This window comes from Rhinatrema bivittatum, chromosome 16 (genome assembly GCF_901001135.1).
Source record: "Rhinatrema bivittatum chromosome 16, aRhiBiv1.1, whole genome shotgun sequence".
Classification (NCBI taxonomy): domain Eukaryota; kingdom Metazoa; phylum Chordata; class Amphibia; order Gymnophiona; family Rhinatrematidae; genus Rhinatrema; species Rhinatrema bivittatum.
The window spans coordinates 10,439,198-10,455,393 of record NC_042630.1 but is presented as its reverse complement, the minus strand read 5'-3'; the positions used below and the strand labels follow the sequence as shown (position 1 = coordinate 10,455,393).

The following is a 16,196-nucleotide window of genomic DNA, read 5'->3' as shown; positions in this document are numbered from 1 at the left end:
ATGATTCATAAGGCCCTACATAACATCTCTCCACTCAACTTAACCTTCCAGCTTCAACTACACTCCTCTAAAAAACCAACCAGAAGGGCATACCAGAACAGAATGATCACCCAACCTGCAAAATCTACCCTGAGGAAACGCGCTCTATCCACAGCGGGCCCATCTCTCTGGAACTCCCTACCACCGGACCTCCGCATTGAGCCGTGCCATACTACTTTTAAAGTGAAACTCAAGACTTGGCTCTTCCGTCAAGCTTTCCCAGAGAGCTAAAAGCAAGAAGAACAACAACCATCCTTGCCTTACAGCAATAATCTAATGTTTATATTACTTCAGTTATATGTTTCCAAGTTGTGTTCTAAGTTGATCTTAGTTGTTTTTCCCAATAGATTGTACTTTATTATATATTATCCGTTCATTATTTCGATATGTTCCATGTAAACCGCCTCCCCGGCGATAGTTATTTCTGTTAAATGAGAACCGGAGTGATATGTATTGTATACAGGAACTTCCGGTATATAAAAACCAAAAATAAAATAAATAAATGATGGGGGAAAGATGATAGTCACTCAGAAGCATATGGTTCAGAATAATTTATCTTTAAGGATACTAAGAGAACAGGGAAAATAGGGAATCCCAGTAGAGAGGTTGCAATAAATGCCAAAGGGGATCAGGTGCCTTTAAATAAAGTGCAGAAAGATTCCAAATTACCTCTGTCAACTGATGCGCAGGTTGTTAATACAAATGAAATGTCTATATGTTAAGTTTTTATTTGTCTATATGTTAAGTTTTTATTTGTTAAGTTTCTTATTATATTTGATGTCGAATTGGGAAATGTTTCTACCATGTTACTCTCTGCAGTTATTCACATTGTTAATTGTAAACCGGGTTGATGTGATTCATATCATGAAACTCGGTATAATAAAAATAATAAATAAATAAATAAATAAATATATACAAATGCTAGAAGTCTAAAAGATAAGATGGGAGAGTTACAGTGTATAGCACTGGATGAAGAGGTAGATATAATTACTATCTCAGAGACCTGATGGCAGGAGGATAACCAATGGGACATTGTGATACCAGGGTACAAATTATAGCGAAATGAGAGGATGGATCAAATTGGTGGAGGGGTGGCACTATGTGTTAAAGAGAGCATTGCGTCAAACAGGATAAAAGTTCTTCAGGAAACAAAATGCAATGTTGAATCTTTATGGATAGAAATTCCAGGTGAAAAGGGGACGAAAATAGTAGTGGGGGTGTATTACCATCCACCTGGCCAGAATGAACTAACAGACAATGAATTGCTAAAAGAAATTAGGGAAGCTAACAATATCAGCAGCATAGTAATAATGGGTGATTTCAATTACCCCGATATTGACTGGGTGAATGTTACATCAGGACATTCTAGAGAGGTAAAGTTTCCAGATTAAATAAATGACTGCTTCATGGAGCAGCTGGTACAGGAACCAACAAGAGGAGAAATTATTTTAGACTTGGACCTTAGTGGAACACAGGATTAATGTTGCGTCGGAGGTGCACCCTTGGGCCAAGGTGGGGTTGACGCAACCTGTAGGTAGGGACCTACGGGTCCCCTCCGTCGGCAGGTGGAGTGGGCTGATAGGCAGACGCCGCTGGAGCTTCGCTTATACCAGCCCTCATTCCCCGCGAGTTGAACCTTTGGATGCTGGGGCCGGCAGGTGGGCCTCGAGGTTGGTTAGCAAGAGTGGCTGGTTCAGCCCAGAGACAGCAGATAATAGGTGGCATAGTCCTACTCTGGACTGGGTAAGGTACTGGAACTCGGGCACCAATGGAACTGAGATTGGCTGAGGGCGCTCGAGCAAAGGTAGGCCGGATCCTAATAAGTCCATGTCCAGGGAGAAGGCTAGGAGAGGCGTCAATGACAGGCTTGGATCAGGGCTGGCAGCAAAGCAGAGATCTTGGCAAACAATGCTGAGATCTGATCACGGAGAAATCAATAGCGAGAGTCAATCAAAGCAATGATCAAGGTCTGGAGATAGGCTGTAGCGTAGTCAGACGTAGCAAAGGTCTGGGTCTGGAGACAGGCAGTAGCGTAGACAGACATAGCAGAGGTCTGGGTCTGGAGATAGGCAGTAGCATAGTCAGGTGTAGCAGAGATCTGGGTCTGGAGATAGGCAGAAGCGTGGTCAGGCATAGCGGAGGTCTGGATCTGGAGATAGGAAGAAGCGTGGTCAGGAGAAGCAAAGTCTGGACTGAACCAACCACTCTTGCTAACCAACCTCGTGGTCTGGGTCTGGAGATAGGCAGAAGCATGGTCAGGTGTAGTGGAGGTCTGGGTCTGGAGATAGGCAGAAGCTTGGTCAGGCGAAGTAAAGTCGATATCCGTGTATTCAACCTAAAACATAGATGGGACACGAGCGAGGAGAGCAGGAACCAGGAACAACAAAGGTCAGGAACAAGCGTAGAGACGATTCTCTATCAGCAATGAGTACTTGAGTAGCGAGGAGGCCTGTTGCAAAGACAACGCTATGGAGCGAGGCCTGAGAAATATACTGAAGAGTTTGACATCATCATCCGGGGCTGCAGCCAGGTTCCCGCCGCGGGCCCTTCAAAAGGATCAGTGAAGCACGCGCGCCTAGGGAGGGGCGCGGCGTGGGTAGTGGCATCTCTCCGTGGGCCATGCGGAGAGACCCGACGAGCAATGGCATCCTGAGCTGAGTCACTGGGAACCGTGGCGTAGCTGGAGACACCAGGAGCGGCCCAAGGTCGAAGCTGGCGGCCTACCACCGTTAGCGAGGAGGAACCAGAGGCTGGAGTCTGTATAGAAAGATGAGAGGGCTGCGCCACGGGTCTGCCACAGATGGCACGCATAACAATTAGGTGCAAGAAGTAACAATGTTGGGGCCACTTGGCAATAGTGATCACAACATTATCAAATTTGATTTAATAATTGGAAGGAGCACAAAAAAGAAATCTACTACGACAGCATTTAACTTTCAAAAAGGAGACTGATAAAATGAGGAAAACAGTTAAGAAAAAACTGAAAGGAGCAACTGCAAAGTTTAAGAGTGTAGCTCAGGCATGGATATTGTTTAAAAATACCAATGTAAAAGGAAATGTCACAATATAATTCTCTGAATCGCCGTCTCACCACAAGGATATATCTAACGATATTATGTTTCCTTTAAATTATATAGCCGCATCATCAAGCCTGTCAGCGTGTTCTCTTAGTGTTTGACAGGAGAGCCGCCCGGACCTCTAATCATCTGCGGCAGTCTTTTTCTGTATATATTTTTTCAATTTTTTCAATTTTGCATGTTTATAAAAAAATTTTTATCTTCACTGCAATACAGTAGCACTTGTTATCTTATATGATGTAAGATTTGAATAGAGCTCAACATACGGCCGAAGTTTCGCAGCATCAGCTGCTTCATCAGGAGCTATTGGCAAAAGTGCAGAATTCTTATCGTAGGCAAATTTTCTCTGTTAAATCGAATTCTTATCGTAGGCAATCTTTCTCTGTTAAATCGATACCTATATTAATATAATGTTACAGACTGTTATCCACTATATATCCTTCAAGCAATATATTAAAAATTTTTACTTATCTCGGGTCGGCGTGCAGTCAGACCTTCAAAATGGATGAACATCGTCTCGCAACTTCTTTCAACAAAAGATACTGACGTCATACCTAGAGATGACGTGTAAGTGACGGATTGGACCACACTAACATTTAAGCTTGCGTCTGACGCAAAGATGGTCTCTGTTCCCTTTGTTGAAAGAAGTTAGGAATCTTCAGCTTGGAGAAGAGACGGCTGAGGGGGGATATGATAGAGGTCTTTAAAATCATGAGAGGTCTTGAACGAGTAGATGTGACTCGGTTATTTACTCTTTCAGATAATAGAAAGACACAATGAAGTTACTGGGTAGTACATTTAAAACTAATAAGAGAAAATATTTTTTTACTCAATGCCTAATTAAGCTCTGGAATTTGTTGCTATGTGGTGAAAGTTTTAAAAAGGTTTGGACAGGTTCCTGGAGGGAAAGTCCATTAACAATTATTAAGGGAGAGTTGCAGAGATATCCACCTCTTATTCTTGGCATAAGCAGCCTGGAATCTCTCTACCCCTTGGGATCCTGCCAGGAACTTGGAAACAGGATATTGGGCTTGATAGACCCTTGGTCTGGCCCTGTAGGGCATGGCCTTCTGTTACTGCTTGGGTTTCCAGGACAGATAGTAGGTACGCCCTGCCACGAGGAATTAGCAAGCAGCTCCATGGCACAGCCATACACCCCATGAGCGGGCAGCGTCTCAGCCTCCTTTTTGGAGAAGACATCTACATAGTCAACTTAAGGTGGGGGGAGGCAACCCCACTAGGTTGGCTGCTAAAGGGAAACGGAAGGGGCGGTTCAATTCGCCGTGGAGAGTTGTGGCAAGGAGGGCCCCGGCTGGACAGCTGTAGTGAAGCCCCATCAAACTGCGGAGAGTGGCATTGTAGCCACAGAAGACCCAGCACAACGGGTACATACACTGCTTTAACGGTAACGTGGAGAACCATGTCTTCTACGTGCTGGACGCCTGTGTGCACACGCAGGGGCATTGCAGCGAGAGTGATCTGACCGGGCTTCATGATCCCCATGAATAGATGGAAAGACAACTCAACGTTCACAGGTAACTTTTTCCCTTGCAACACTGACGTACAGTCCGCAGGTAAAAACGTATATGAAGGCTTTACAATTCTGAGCACAGTTTGAAAGATGCCCTCCTAGTGTTTACAGAGTGTTTGAGAGCACCTCCTGCTACAGCACTCCCACCATGGTGAATCTGAATTCCCCAAAACTGAATCATCAGCCAAACAAGTCCCCCCCTCTCCCTTCAATCCCAACCTCCCTCCTCCCTTGCTAGATTAAAAACTGGGTGCTTGTGATGATTCGTTTACATTGTGTCTCTGACTGATGTTCCCTTTTTTAATCAGGTTACCACCATTCCAAGAATGGAAGAAAGAGCTGTTTAATCACCGTGGATTTTCTATGGTCACACAGGTGTAAAAAGCCCCACTTCGGAAAGGCAGCGGTCATAGACCTGATCCTTTTCTTCTCCCACCCGTCCTGGTGGATGTTCTCTACCCACTCCGGGCTCACCTCTCAGCTGCCGGGTCAAGACGCTGAGCTTCTCACCAAGATGCCCATTTGAGTGTAGACTGGCACTCCGGGGGGAGAGGGAGGAGATGTGTGCACACCTCCGGGGCAACACCAGCTCATGCCTCCTAGGAATAAATCAGTTCAACTACGGGGCTCAGGAAGGAAACCACAAGCGTGAAATAAACAAAATGATTTAATAAAGAGACCAAAGACAACCGCAAAAGATAAAACTGCTACAGCAGACTAGAAGTTTTTAATCAGTCCAATCCTCCTCCTCCCAGTTACTTGTACTGATACTCAGTCCTTACCCCTCTTCCCAGAACATCCACAATCAGTGCTACTAGAGCTCGTACTTACACGGTTTGACTTGTGAGGTGACACAAGAATCTGTAACAATGATCTTTGACCAAATATTTTCCTTTATTTATTTATTTTTCTTTACCGATATTCGATTCAAAATATCACACCGGTTTGCATAGAACAGCCCTTTCAACAGGGTCCCCCTCCTCAAATGTTTCCACTGGCCCTGGTTCCTCCCTAAATAACTTATACACTAATGTTCAGGCAGCTTCCCCTTTAACCAATGATGATATCATCAGCAAGGAACAGACCTCATCTTGGACAGGGCTGCAGGGAAGAGACTAACATAATCATCGCTCACAACATTAACATAAGATTCTACAGTCACGTGATAGAGCAGGAATATACTGTGCAAAGTCACATGTTTTATTAAGATAGAAAAGTATGTATGACAGTCTCACATGAAGACCTGCCATCAAGAGGGCACTCAGGTGATCAGCTCACCATGGGAGTACGTATTCCTTCCAGGGTTGAGTTTAAGCTTTTGCTGAAATCTCCTTATGTATTTCTGGAAAGTCAAACAAGGGCATCAGACAGTATAGATATTCAGAGAACCAGTGCTTTCTTTAAAAAAAAAAAAGAAAATGTCAAAGGATCCAATATCCTGTGGGTTTTCCATGTTTAATCTTTTTCAGTGACCCTATTCACTAGCCCTTGCACTTGTTCACTGCCTTCTTCAGGGCATCTTTCATCTCTTTGTTCCTGAGGCTGTAGATCATGGGGTTCAACAATGGGATGATCACAGAATAGAAGACTGAGATCACTTTATCCACATGGGAAGAATCTTTGGCCTTAGGGCGGATGTACATGAAGATCACAGTCCCGAAGAAGATGCTGACAACAGTAAGGTGGGAGGCACAGGTGGAAAAGGCCTTCTGGCGCCCAACCGAGGATGGGATGCGCAGGATAGTGATGATGATGCAGATGTAGGAGACCATGGTCACCAGGAAGCAGCCCAGGATCACGGTCCAGGCCACAACAGAGAAAATGACTTCATTGATGGAGGTGTCAGTGCAGGACAGTTTTAACAGGGGTGCAAAATCACAAAAAAAGTGGTCAATCTTATTGGGGCCACAGAAAAGGAGCTGAGACATCAGTGCAGCAGGCAGGGAAATTGAAAGGCAGCCAACCAGCCAAGAACCCACCACCAACTGGCTACAGACCGAGTTGGTCATGATGGTAGAATAGCGCAGAGGGTTGCAGATTGCCAAATAGCGGTCATAGGCCATGACAGCCAGGAGGAAGTGCTGAGTGGCCCCTAGGAAAAAGATGAAGTAAAACTGAGCTATGCAGCCAATGGAAGAAATAGCCTTGTCCCCAGTGAGGAGGCTGTTCAGCGTCTTGGGCAAGGTGACAGTGGTGTACCAAATTTCTAAGAAGGAGAAATTACTAATGAAGAAATACATGGGCTTGTGGAGGTGCGGCTCAGCTCTCACCACTGTGATGATGAGAAGGTTGGCAGTGATGGTCAGCAGGTAGAAGAGCAAGAAGAGGATGAAGAGGAAGATCTGGGGATCCCGGGTACTGGAGAAACCCAAGAGCAGGAACTCAGTCACATTGGAGACATGGGCAGCTGTCATTGCATCATGGTCTGTGACCTTTGGAGAGAAGATGCAGAAGGGAAACCCAAATCAGTGAAGATCAAGCATCCTCTTTCCGTCCCTGACTCTTTGTGTGTAACCTAGAACATTTCTTCCCAGTGCCTGTTTACTAAATTGCACTTGGGTAACACTGCCTCCACTGCATGCAAATGCATCTCATGTATATTCAATTGTGGATATCCTGAAAACCCAGCCAACTGGTGGCACTTGAAGACTGGAGTTGCCTACCCCTGATCAATAACTCCCACATTACTAACCGAGGTTCCAACATCCTTATCTTACTATGATCCTAGATTTTGTAATACTTCAAAAATATGCAAAGTTTTGAAAGTTCTTGAAACAAACACATACTTCTCTGGACAGTGCATTATTTTATCATCACATACTTGTTATTTTTATTTTCCACTATTGTGTCCTTGGTCTATCAGATATGAGATTATAGAAAAATTGAGCAATTAAGTTTGCTTCAACACACTAACTCATACAAAAATGAAACCTCTTCCCATCAAGCATTGGAGCATGTTAGGTGCCTTCTATATCTACTAGCAAACTTGGGTATTTGTATGAATGATATGGAATAAACAAATCTTAAGGATGTCGTTGTAGTGCAATGTTTTTGGTAAACCAAACTTGATTGATTACTTGTGGGCCCTAATACCTTTGAGTAGATGAACTCGGTAATTATCCAAAGACAACATAAGTGAATTTTCGAGACTGCATCTGAAGAAAGGACAACCAACATATTCTCCAAAGATTATATACAGTATTATTATTGGCTAATTAGTAACAGTAAATTAAAAAAATTACCAAAAACAAAAAAAATCCCCCAAAAAATCCCAAATTGATCCATCCATTCTGCCCAGTTGCAATTCTTCCCCTTTGGATGGATGAGCCTATAGATTTCCGTAGTGAACCCAACAGAAAAAGGGAAGGATGTTTCAAACTTGCGGCCTTTCACATGTTAGGAAAGGATGATAACTGCAACACTACTAAAAATATCTAAACCTGTGAAAAGTCCTGTTCAAACACTGCCCACTCTATCTGAAGGAGACAGTGGGGAGTATTTTCCCCATGGCATTTATCCTGTGATTGATATGAGAATTTAGATTATTTTCTTTCTTGATAATTCAGTCCATGTCTCATAGCCAGGTGGGATTGTAATACATTCATTCAGTTCATCATGAAAAAAAATAATAATAATCGACCTCAACATTGAACAAAATATTCATGATTGCCCATACAAACAAGTCCAAAGCATAGTAAGGTTACAAAATGGTTTTATTTGGGAGAAGGTGAGATCTGGAGGCCAAAATGTCCATAAATTGCTTCCTGTTACAAATTTACCACAATCTATGCAATTTTGGTTCCTACTACCTACTACCTGTCATTTCGATAGTGCTCCTAAAGATAGGCAGAACTGACCAGATACACAATAATAAAGACAGTCCATGCTCAACAGAACTTACAATCCAGTTAACATGTGCAGGCAAGCCAGATAACAGGTTCCAGTTCCTTACAACATTAAAGCCTTGCCTGGTGATTCTTTCACTACCTGCATTGGTGAGCCAGGCATAAGGAACGGACATGTTGAGAAAAACGGGTGACCACATCAATAGCACGACTGAGGATCTTATCATTGAGCAGGAGTGTGAAAAGCAATGCTGATTATTCCATTTCTCAACACAGTTTTGGCTACGAAAAACAAACGTATCTCCCATCCCTCCTTCTCCTTTCTCTCTCTCTCTGCTGATTCCCCTGTCCATGCATTCCTCCAACCACTGGCGTCATTAGATGTGAAGAACATGTCCAGTTTATTTTTAGATACCTTTCCGGACGATGTCTTGATCAGATCAGACCACAGCTTCCCAAGCCTGCCCTGGGAATTCCATAGCCAGCCAGCTTTTCGGGATATCCACGATGAGAGAAATTTGTAGACACTGGGAACCCGGTATAAACAAATTGATCTCATGCATAGCCATTATGGATATCCAGGAAAGCTTGACTTGCTATGGGGTCCTCAAGACAGGCTTGGGAAGCCCCTGATGAGACACTAGACTAGTCCAAAATCTTATTACAAGAACTGTAAAAAAAAAGTAAAAGGTTCTTCTCATTCTGAAAGGAAATTCATCCTTCATGCATGTCAGCCTTTGCATCTGGATTAATGCCATACATAAACGGATAAACACTCTTCCGAAATAAAAAGACAAGATCACTATATCCCCCCCTTCTCCCATCAACCTCCACTATTCATGGGTGAATGTCCCCAAACGGATCTAGGTCATGAGTAGCATTCATGATAAATGTTCCTTCTCCCTACTTCTTGTCCTTGAGTTCCTAATCACATTCTTTTCTTTCTTACAGCTCCCCCCGCAATAAAGATTGATGATCAAATCTGGGTCCCATAATTACCAATAAGCTTCCATCCAGAACTGTTCACATCAACGAGTTTATTTGTTTTATTTATGAGTTCTTACATCTCACATCCTCCAATCACAATGGTTTGGTGTGGATCACAATACATTTACAGTTAATGGAAACATTTCAACGGAACACTTTCGCAAACACAAGATATGTAAAATAAGCAATGCAACATACACTGCTCTGATCAAAATGCCTGCTTGAAAAAAAAAGTGAGAATGTAATTTCTTTCTAAATCTGAGGTCATCAGACTCCTCCCTCAGCTCACTAAGTAGCCCATTGCAAAGCATAGGAAGTCTGATAATGGAAAAAGCCCTCACGCAAGTTTCCTGTAAAGAAAATTCTCATAACGGGAGGAACAAGAAGATTCCTCTCACCAGACCTAAGTGAGCGGCTTGGAGTGTAACGGGCCAATACACTCTGAAAACCCGAAAGTCTGCGTTAGTCACCGTACTCACATTTCTCTGAGCGCTGCAACGTGGTTCCTGCACCGTGAAACAACTTGGACTTCCCCACCTCTTTTCCCCGTTTAGTCTTTTATTATTATTATTAATTTATTTATTGGATTCTACTATTTTTTGGTTCAGTTTTCTTATTTTATCTTGCAAAGCATAAATCTCTAAAACAATCACCAGCTTGTGGCAAGAGGAAGCATGGCTTCCAGCCACCTGCCTGTGGCTCTTGTTGGACGGACAAGAATCTGTCTGCTAGCATCAGGAGAGGATGGTGTCCCTTAATAAGCCCGCACGATGAGCGCAGCTCTTCTCCGGAGAGAGAGGGAGAGAGAAGCTCTAAGGAACACCATTCTCAGAAAGAGTGGAAGCACCTGCAGGGTGGGGATAGGAGAGGGGGATACTACAGAGACTTTCAACTACATTTACGAAATTCACTGGAGATGGCAAAGCTGGGAGTTCCCTTTCAACAGCGGGACTGGAATTTAAACTGATCTGGGTAAATTAGAGGGTCAGAAATAAGCAGGACGGAATTCAAAGCATAAAATTTAGGAATGAGAATCCAAAGGTGTAAATGCTTCATGAGGAATAATTTGTCCTAGCACCAGTACCGCGGAAGAAGGTCCTGGGTCAGCAGCATAACACCGTGAAGTTCAAGCATTCAGGCACTAATTTAGAGTTTCTTAAAGCGTAGCCTCAGTGACATCCACGGTCAATGCCACAGCCATCCTATGTTGGATATATTTTACCAATGAAAAATGACCATAAGCCTTGCATTACTTTATGGTTTGTCCCGTGCTTTTATTTTTCATTCAGCCAATACGTGACATCGTGGCATCGCTGAGCCCCTGATGCAGAACTGCCGTGCCTCAAAACATTGACGCTTTGTGGGGTTTGTTTACAGCAGTTGGACCGAAGAAATCACCCTTTCAGGAAAGGGCTGATTTTATTTGCATAACTTAAACAAAAAAAAAAAGGTACTGTTTTTGGACCGATGATTACACATGGCCCACCAAATAGGTGCAATTGATTTCACCAGTGTGGGTGTCATGAGGGTCCCTTAACAATTTCTGTTTGTTTCATTAATACATGGTATTGACCGTGGAAGTCACTGGCTGGAAGAAATTCTAAATAAGTGCCTGAATGCTGGGATTTTATGATATTCCATTACTGCATTCTGCAATTTTGACTCTGTCTTCGTGGGTAATTTTCAGCAATATAATAGCCAAAACCTCCCCATTGGGATGTATTAGCAGGGGTATCACATGTAAGATGTGTGAAGTCAATCCCCATTTGTACTGCTTGGAAAAGGCTCTTAGGTGACAAAAACCATGAATACTTTCTTCTGTTTGCTCCTCACCAATGTTCCCTCTATTTATTTATTTATTTGTGTTATTTTTGTGGTTGTGTGCAGAAAATGTCCGCAGGCCTAAATCTTTAGTGGCTGGGACTCCCCTTCAGATCGGCCATTGTTCAGGTGAGTGGCGAGACCTCACTTGAAGTAACATGTCCAGCTCTGGAAGCCATAGTTCCAGGAGACGGTTCCCAGAAACGGTGCAGGGCCTACACCAAAAGCCTTATGGGATACGAGGGCAGGAAATACAGAGGAGATTATGACCCAGACATAGTGATAAAGAAAAAAAGAAGTAAACGTCTTTCAATAGAAAAGAAAGTTGTAGAATAAAAGGTCAGATATGAGGCTCCAAGGGGGAAGATTCAGGAGTAATATCAATAATATTTTTCAAAGAATGGGTCATGGATACGTGACATGCCCTCCCAGAGCAGGTGGGGTAAGCTAAAACAGTAAAGTAAAAAGTAAAAGGCATGACATAAGCACAGAGGATCCTTAGTTGTGGAAGCATGACCTAGTGACATTAGACCATGGGTATAGCTGAGCTAGTTCCAACCAGCTAAAGAGTTAGGATGAAAAGGACCAAGAGCAAGAGACAGATTAGTCTAGCAGGCTGTTAATTAGGGGGTCAGCCAGGTGTGTCTGGCAGGTCATTTCTTTCTTTATAACATCGCCAAAATCCCTCCTTTCCTTTCTGAACTCACTACCAGAACCCTTATCCACTCTCTCATCTCCTCCCGCTTAGGCTATTGCAACCTGCTCCTCACAGGTCTCCCGGCAATCCATCTCTCTCCAATGCAATCTGTCCTAAATTCAGCTGCACGACTTATCTTTCAATAAAGTCGCTACACTCACATAACCCCCTCTTCTGAAGTCACTGCACTGGCTCCCTATCTGCTCCCGCATTCAGTTCAAGCTATATATATATAGAAAGGTAATTTGATATATGGCATGATTACTATTGATAATTGTGAAATTTGCAATTATGTAAATCAAGATACATGTCCCCCAGAGATTGGCCTAGTCGATACAGCAGGATGGTGGCGGAGTACCATCCAGAAAGTCCAAGGGGGACAACAAAGTCCAGATGTTCAGGCAGCAGCCATCCTGGCATTGGTGGCTGTTTCCATTATTGTAAAGTTTTGTGGCTGCATGTGGGAATACGGTGGGGCGGAAATGAGGAAGCCCACAAAAGCCGTTATATCTAAAAGTGCTCATGCTCTATGATTGGTAGCTGGGATACATCCTTAGCAGTATAAACAGGATTAACAGGGAAGACTGGTCTTTTGCTGCCATCATCTGTTATGTTATACTAAGGTCAGGTTTCAAAGGGTTTAGGCATCTAACTTTGAATTAGGAGCCTAAATTGGCCACCTATGAAAATTGATTGGGATCGAGCATCTAAATTTAGGTGCCTAAAAGGTGGACATGGCCAGGAAGTTAGAGACCTAGCACCGATTGTCAGCACTGGGGACATAATGTGGGCAGCCAAACCTAGGCACTGCTAGAGGAAGACTAAATCTGGCTGCCAAGTTATACCATCTCTCGCCTATTGCTTTAACAAAGTTAAACCAATGGGGCCAATGGCACCCTGGCATCTCTCCTCCCTCCCGCCCACACAATTTCAAAAGTTGAGTGAGGAGGTGGGGGCACTAGGCCACCCGCTATCCCCCTTCCTAACCCCACCCTGTCCTGCATCCCTTACAATCCCCCAAAATTTGATTTGAAGTTTTCTGAAAAAACTGTACAGATCACGTCTAGTTTGAAAGGCATCATAAGGGTAAAAAGGCACAAAAGACAGCCCTTTTTCCAAGATGCTAGTTTGAGCAGTGGTTAACCGACACGATGATAAATTCATGATGGAAGATTCAGGGCGCCTCACATGATGAGCATGGCGTTTCTTCACATCGCAGAAAGCTAAGTTTAAAGCAGTGATAACTCACTTGAATTTATGAAATTGTAATCGGGACTTTCTTCTTGAAGTTATTGAAGATGATGGTATTTTCAAAAAAAAACTATTGAGACTGCCTAATATACTTGAGATTTCTCTTCGGTATTTTGAACTCTTTCACTAAGCAATTTATCAAAAAACACTCATCTTAAGACCTATGATTATATTATTTGGCGTATGACTACCAATGCTAACCAGCATATTATATGCCCATGATTGAGGTCTGTTTAATGAGATAAAAAAAAACATTTTTCTCACTATTGGTGTTCTTTATCTATCCCATAATTTTTGTGGTTGAACAGATATTTTTGTGTCTCTGCTCACTACTGTCACTACTGGAAAACAGATTTTGAGACTTATTTACTGCCTGCTGTCTTATATATAGGCCATGGAGCGGCCTGCTTAAGTTAGCCAGCTAAACTACTGGCTAACTTATACCAAATCTCCCTAAGTTATGTAAAAGTCAGCCGGGTAACCTTATCCGGCTACCTTTCGGTCAGCTCTGAGGCCGTCTGAAAGCTTGCCAGCTAATTTAGCGGTATAGTACTATTGGCTATCTTGGATAACTTTACTTCCCCCAGGGCTGTTGCAGGCTTATCCAGCTAAGATTTCAGTTAGCTAACTCCTTAGCCACATCAGCCAGGAGTGGTAAAAACCTATGAGACGTTCAATAATGGTGACTAAGCTCCAACCATTCATAAACGACCTTGCTGATAACTAGCCCGGGGTATGCGCTTTTCACCGATTCGCGGCAGTAAAGGGGCGTGGCTTCTGCAATTTAACCAATCAAAGACAGGGTTGGAAGGTCGGAAGAAAGCCACCTAAACCAATTAAGGCGGCTGTCAGCGAGCACGTGACTAATTCCTGCTCGTCTCCCGACCTATCGGGGCGCACGATTTTTCTTCTCCCCATTCCCTTTCCTTAACATTCACAAACAGGGCAGAGGAAAAACAGCGGAATAAAAAAATTCTGTTAATTCTCCTCCTCTCTATTCTTGCTCATCTATTCTTCCTTTCATGACGTCTCCAAACAGCCTCGCGCAGCAAACTGCTTTCCTTCCCAGCAAGACTCCTCATCGTCCAAGAATTCTGATCGGCATCGTGACTGACCAATCAGCGAACGAAGAGGTAGGCGCGCGTGGGTGACGGGCGTTTGTGCAGAGGTGGGGAAGGCAGGGAGATTAGATTGCTACGTCAAATTCTTTTCCATTCGTCGCCACCGATGCCCCGCCCTCGTTTCCGGATGCGAGTCCTAATTGTACGGGCCTTTTGATCGACGCTAGCACCAACGAATAGAGGTGAAGGAAGAAGCGCCGGACTAGTTTGGTTGCGAGGTGAGGGGGCGGGGACTAGTCTAGTAGGCGGTTTGAGGAAAACTAGAGCGAGCGCGGGTAGAAGCTGCCGCCGTCGACGACCGCCATTTTGTGACGGAGGCTACGAGAGAGGAGAAAGTAGGCAAGCAGTAGCGCCGCCGCGGACAGGGCGAGCTAGAGGTGAGCCGGGGAGCGCGGCACCGTGTGGCTGTAGCATGGCGCTGAGGGGGAAGCGGGATGACCGAGTGAGAGGGAGATAGGAAGAGCTTAGAGTATAGGCCGCGGCGCCTGGGCCTGCGCAGTTCTGTGTGCATCTCGCTATGTGCATTTGTAGAAATATCCCGTTTGTAGCAATGGCTATGGAAGAGGGTTGGTTTTTTTTTTTTTAATCGATAGTTTAATGTCAGAATACAGTGAGCGCACGCATAGCTAATTTATATCCTGCTCTCTGTATAACGTATTAAAGTGTTGTACATGAAAACATGTTAGGTTGCAAGTATATGAATGCTACTGTATATATGCATATATTTAACTAGGCATAAAAAGAGCAAGTTGAAACTTATTTTGTTGCTATATGTATGCTGTATAAGTACTTTCTGTATATCTATTTTAAAAGTGTGGGTACAATGGACTAGAATGATCTAGAAAACTTGTCACATGCATCAGTATGTATGCATACCCCTGGCAGAACTGTGTTGTTTTTAATGTTTTAAGTTAAACTATTATGCATCACAATAATAGTACAGTCATTTAAACAAACCATAATAAAGCAAATAATAAAATGGTCCTATTCAAAAGTTTGCATGCCTTTGAATGTTTGGGCTGATAATGTGCACTCAGTTGACACACATGAGTTGAGATGGCAATGAAGGGTAAGAATCCTTGTTTGTGTTGTAACTTATTTATACACAGATGCTACGTTTCTTAGCTCTTCAGAAACCATTGTGCATTTCATCCAGGGCTGCACTGATTTTGGTGGTTACTGAAGCATGGGGGAAAGCAAAAGAACTATCAAAGGGTTTGTGAGCAAACGCAGTTCAACTTTATAAATCAGGAAAAACATATAAAAAGATATCCAAAGATTTGAAAATGCCTATCGGTACTGTTCAAACTCTGATTAAGAAATGGAAAATTGTGGGTTCTGTTATTAACAGGCCACACTCGGGTAAGCCAAGAGAGATTTCAAACCCAACTGCCAGGAAACTTTTGTCCGGATGCAAAGAAAAAGCAATGAGCAACTTTTATGTTATACAGGCTTCTCTGAAACAAAGTGGTGTGGGTATTTCAGCATGCACAATAAGGCGATATTTGAACAAAAATGGGCTGTATGGTAGAGTTACCGGAAAAAAGGTTGTTGCTGAACCAAAGCCATAAAACAGACTGCTTACAATACACCAAACAGCACCTAGAGAAGCCTCAAAACTTCTGGAACAAAATAATTTGGAGCGATAAGCCCAAAATTGAACTTTATGGCAGAACCATAAATGCCCTGTTCAGAGAGGAGTCAAGGCCTATGAAGAGAAGCACACCATCCCTACTGTGAAGCATGGAGGTGGATCTCTGCTGTTTTAGGTGTGTGAGTGTGTGAGCTACAGTAGCACAGGGAATTTAGTCAATTTATGGTAGGATG

The 16,196-nt window shown here is 43.4% G+C and overlaps 2 protein-coding genes across 11 annotated transcripts in view; one reads left to right on the top strand and one right to left on the bottom strand.

The window, feature by feature from the left end:
• Positions 1-5,488: 5,488 nt before the first annotated feature.
• On the bottom strand, positions 5,489-7,802 carry LOC115078164 (olfactory receptor 6F1-like). 2 transcript variants are annotated; one of them, XM_029580889.1, is made up of 2 exons: positions 7,779-7,802; positions 5,489-7,028 (listed from the first exon to the last, which is right to left on the bottom strand). In XM_029580889.1, exons 1-2 carry the CDS (start codon positions 7,800-7,802, stop codon positions 6,129-6,131), a joined length of 924 nt encoding a protein of 307 aa, XP_029436749.1. In that variant the 3' UTR covers positions 5,489-6,128. The 2 variants fall into 2 exon arrangements, with proteins under 2 accessions (XP_029436749.1, XP_029436748.1); XM_029580888.1 differs by lacking the exon at positions 7,779-7,802 and having other exon boundaries at positions 5,489-7,061.
• A 6,327-nt stretch (positions 7,803-14,129) lies between these two features.
• The window catches only part of LOC115078735 (heterogeneous nuclear ribonucleoprotein C-like), a 43,578-nt gene continuing 41,511 nt past the window's right edge, over positions 14,130-16,196 (top strand). For 2 of the 9 annotated variants that reach the window (XM_029581743.1, XM_029581737.1), the window contains exon 1: positions 14,229-14,381. Coding sequence is in view for 2 of the 9 variants with exons in the window: in XM_029581735.1 (XP_029437595.1) it covers positions 14,271-14,381 (111 nt within the window). In the remaining 7 variants the exon portion in view is untranslated. Of the gene's footprint in view, positions 14,382-14,595; positions 14,747-16,196 lie in introns of those variants that run through there. The other 7 variants (XM_029581739.1, XM_029581736.1, XM_029581735.1 and 4 more) reach the window with 6 other exon arrangements.

What these genes read in the sequence shown, in the direction of transcription:
- LOC115078164 (XM_029580888.1), bottom strand. Translation starts at nt 7,061, where the DNA reads ATGACAGCTGCCCATGTCTCCAATGTGACTGAGTTCCTGCTCTTGGGT.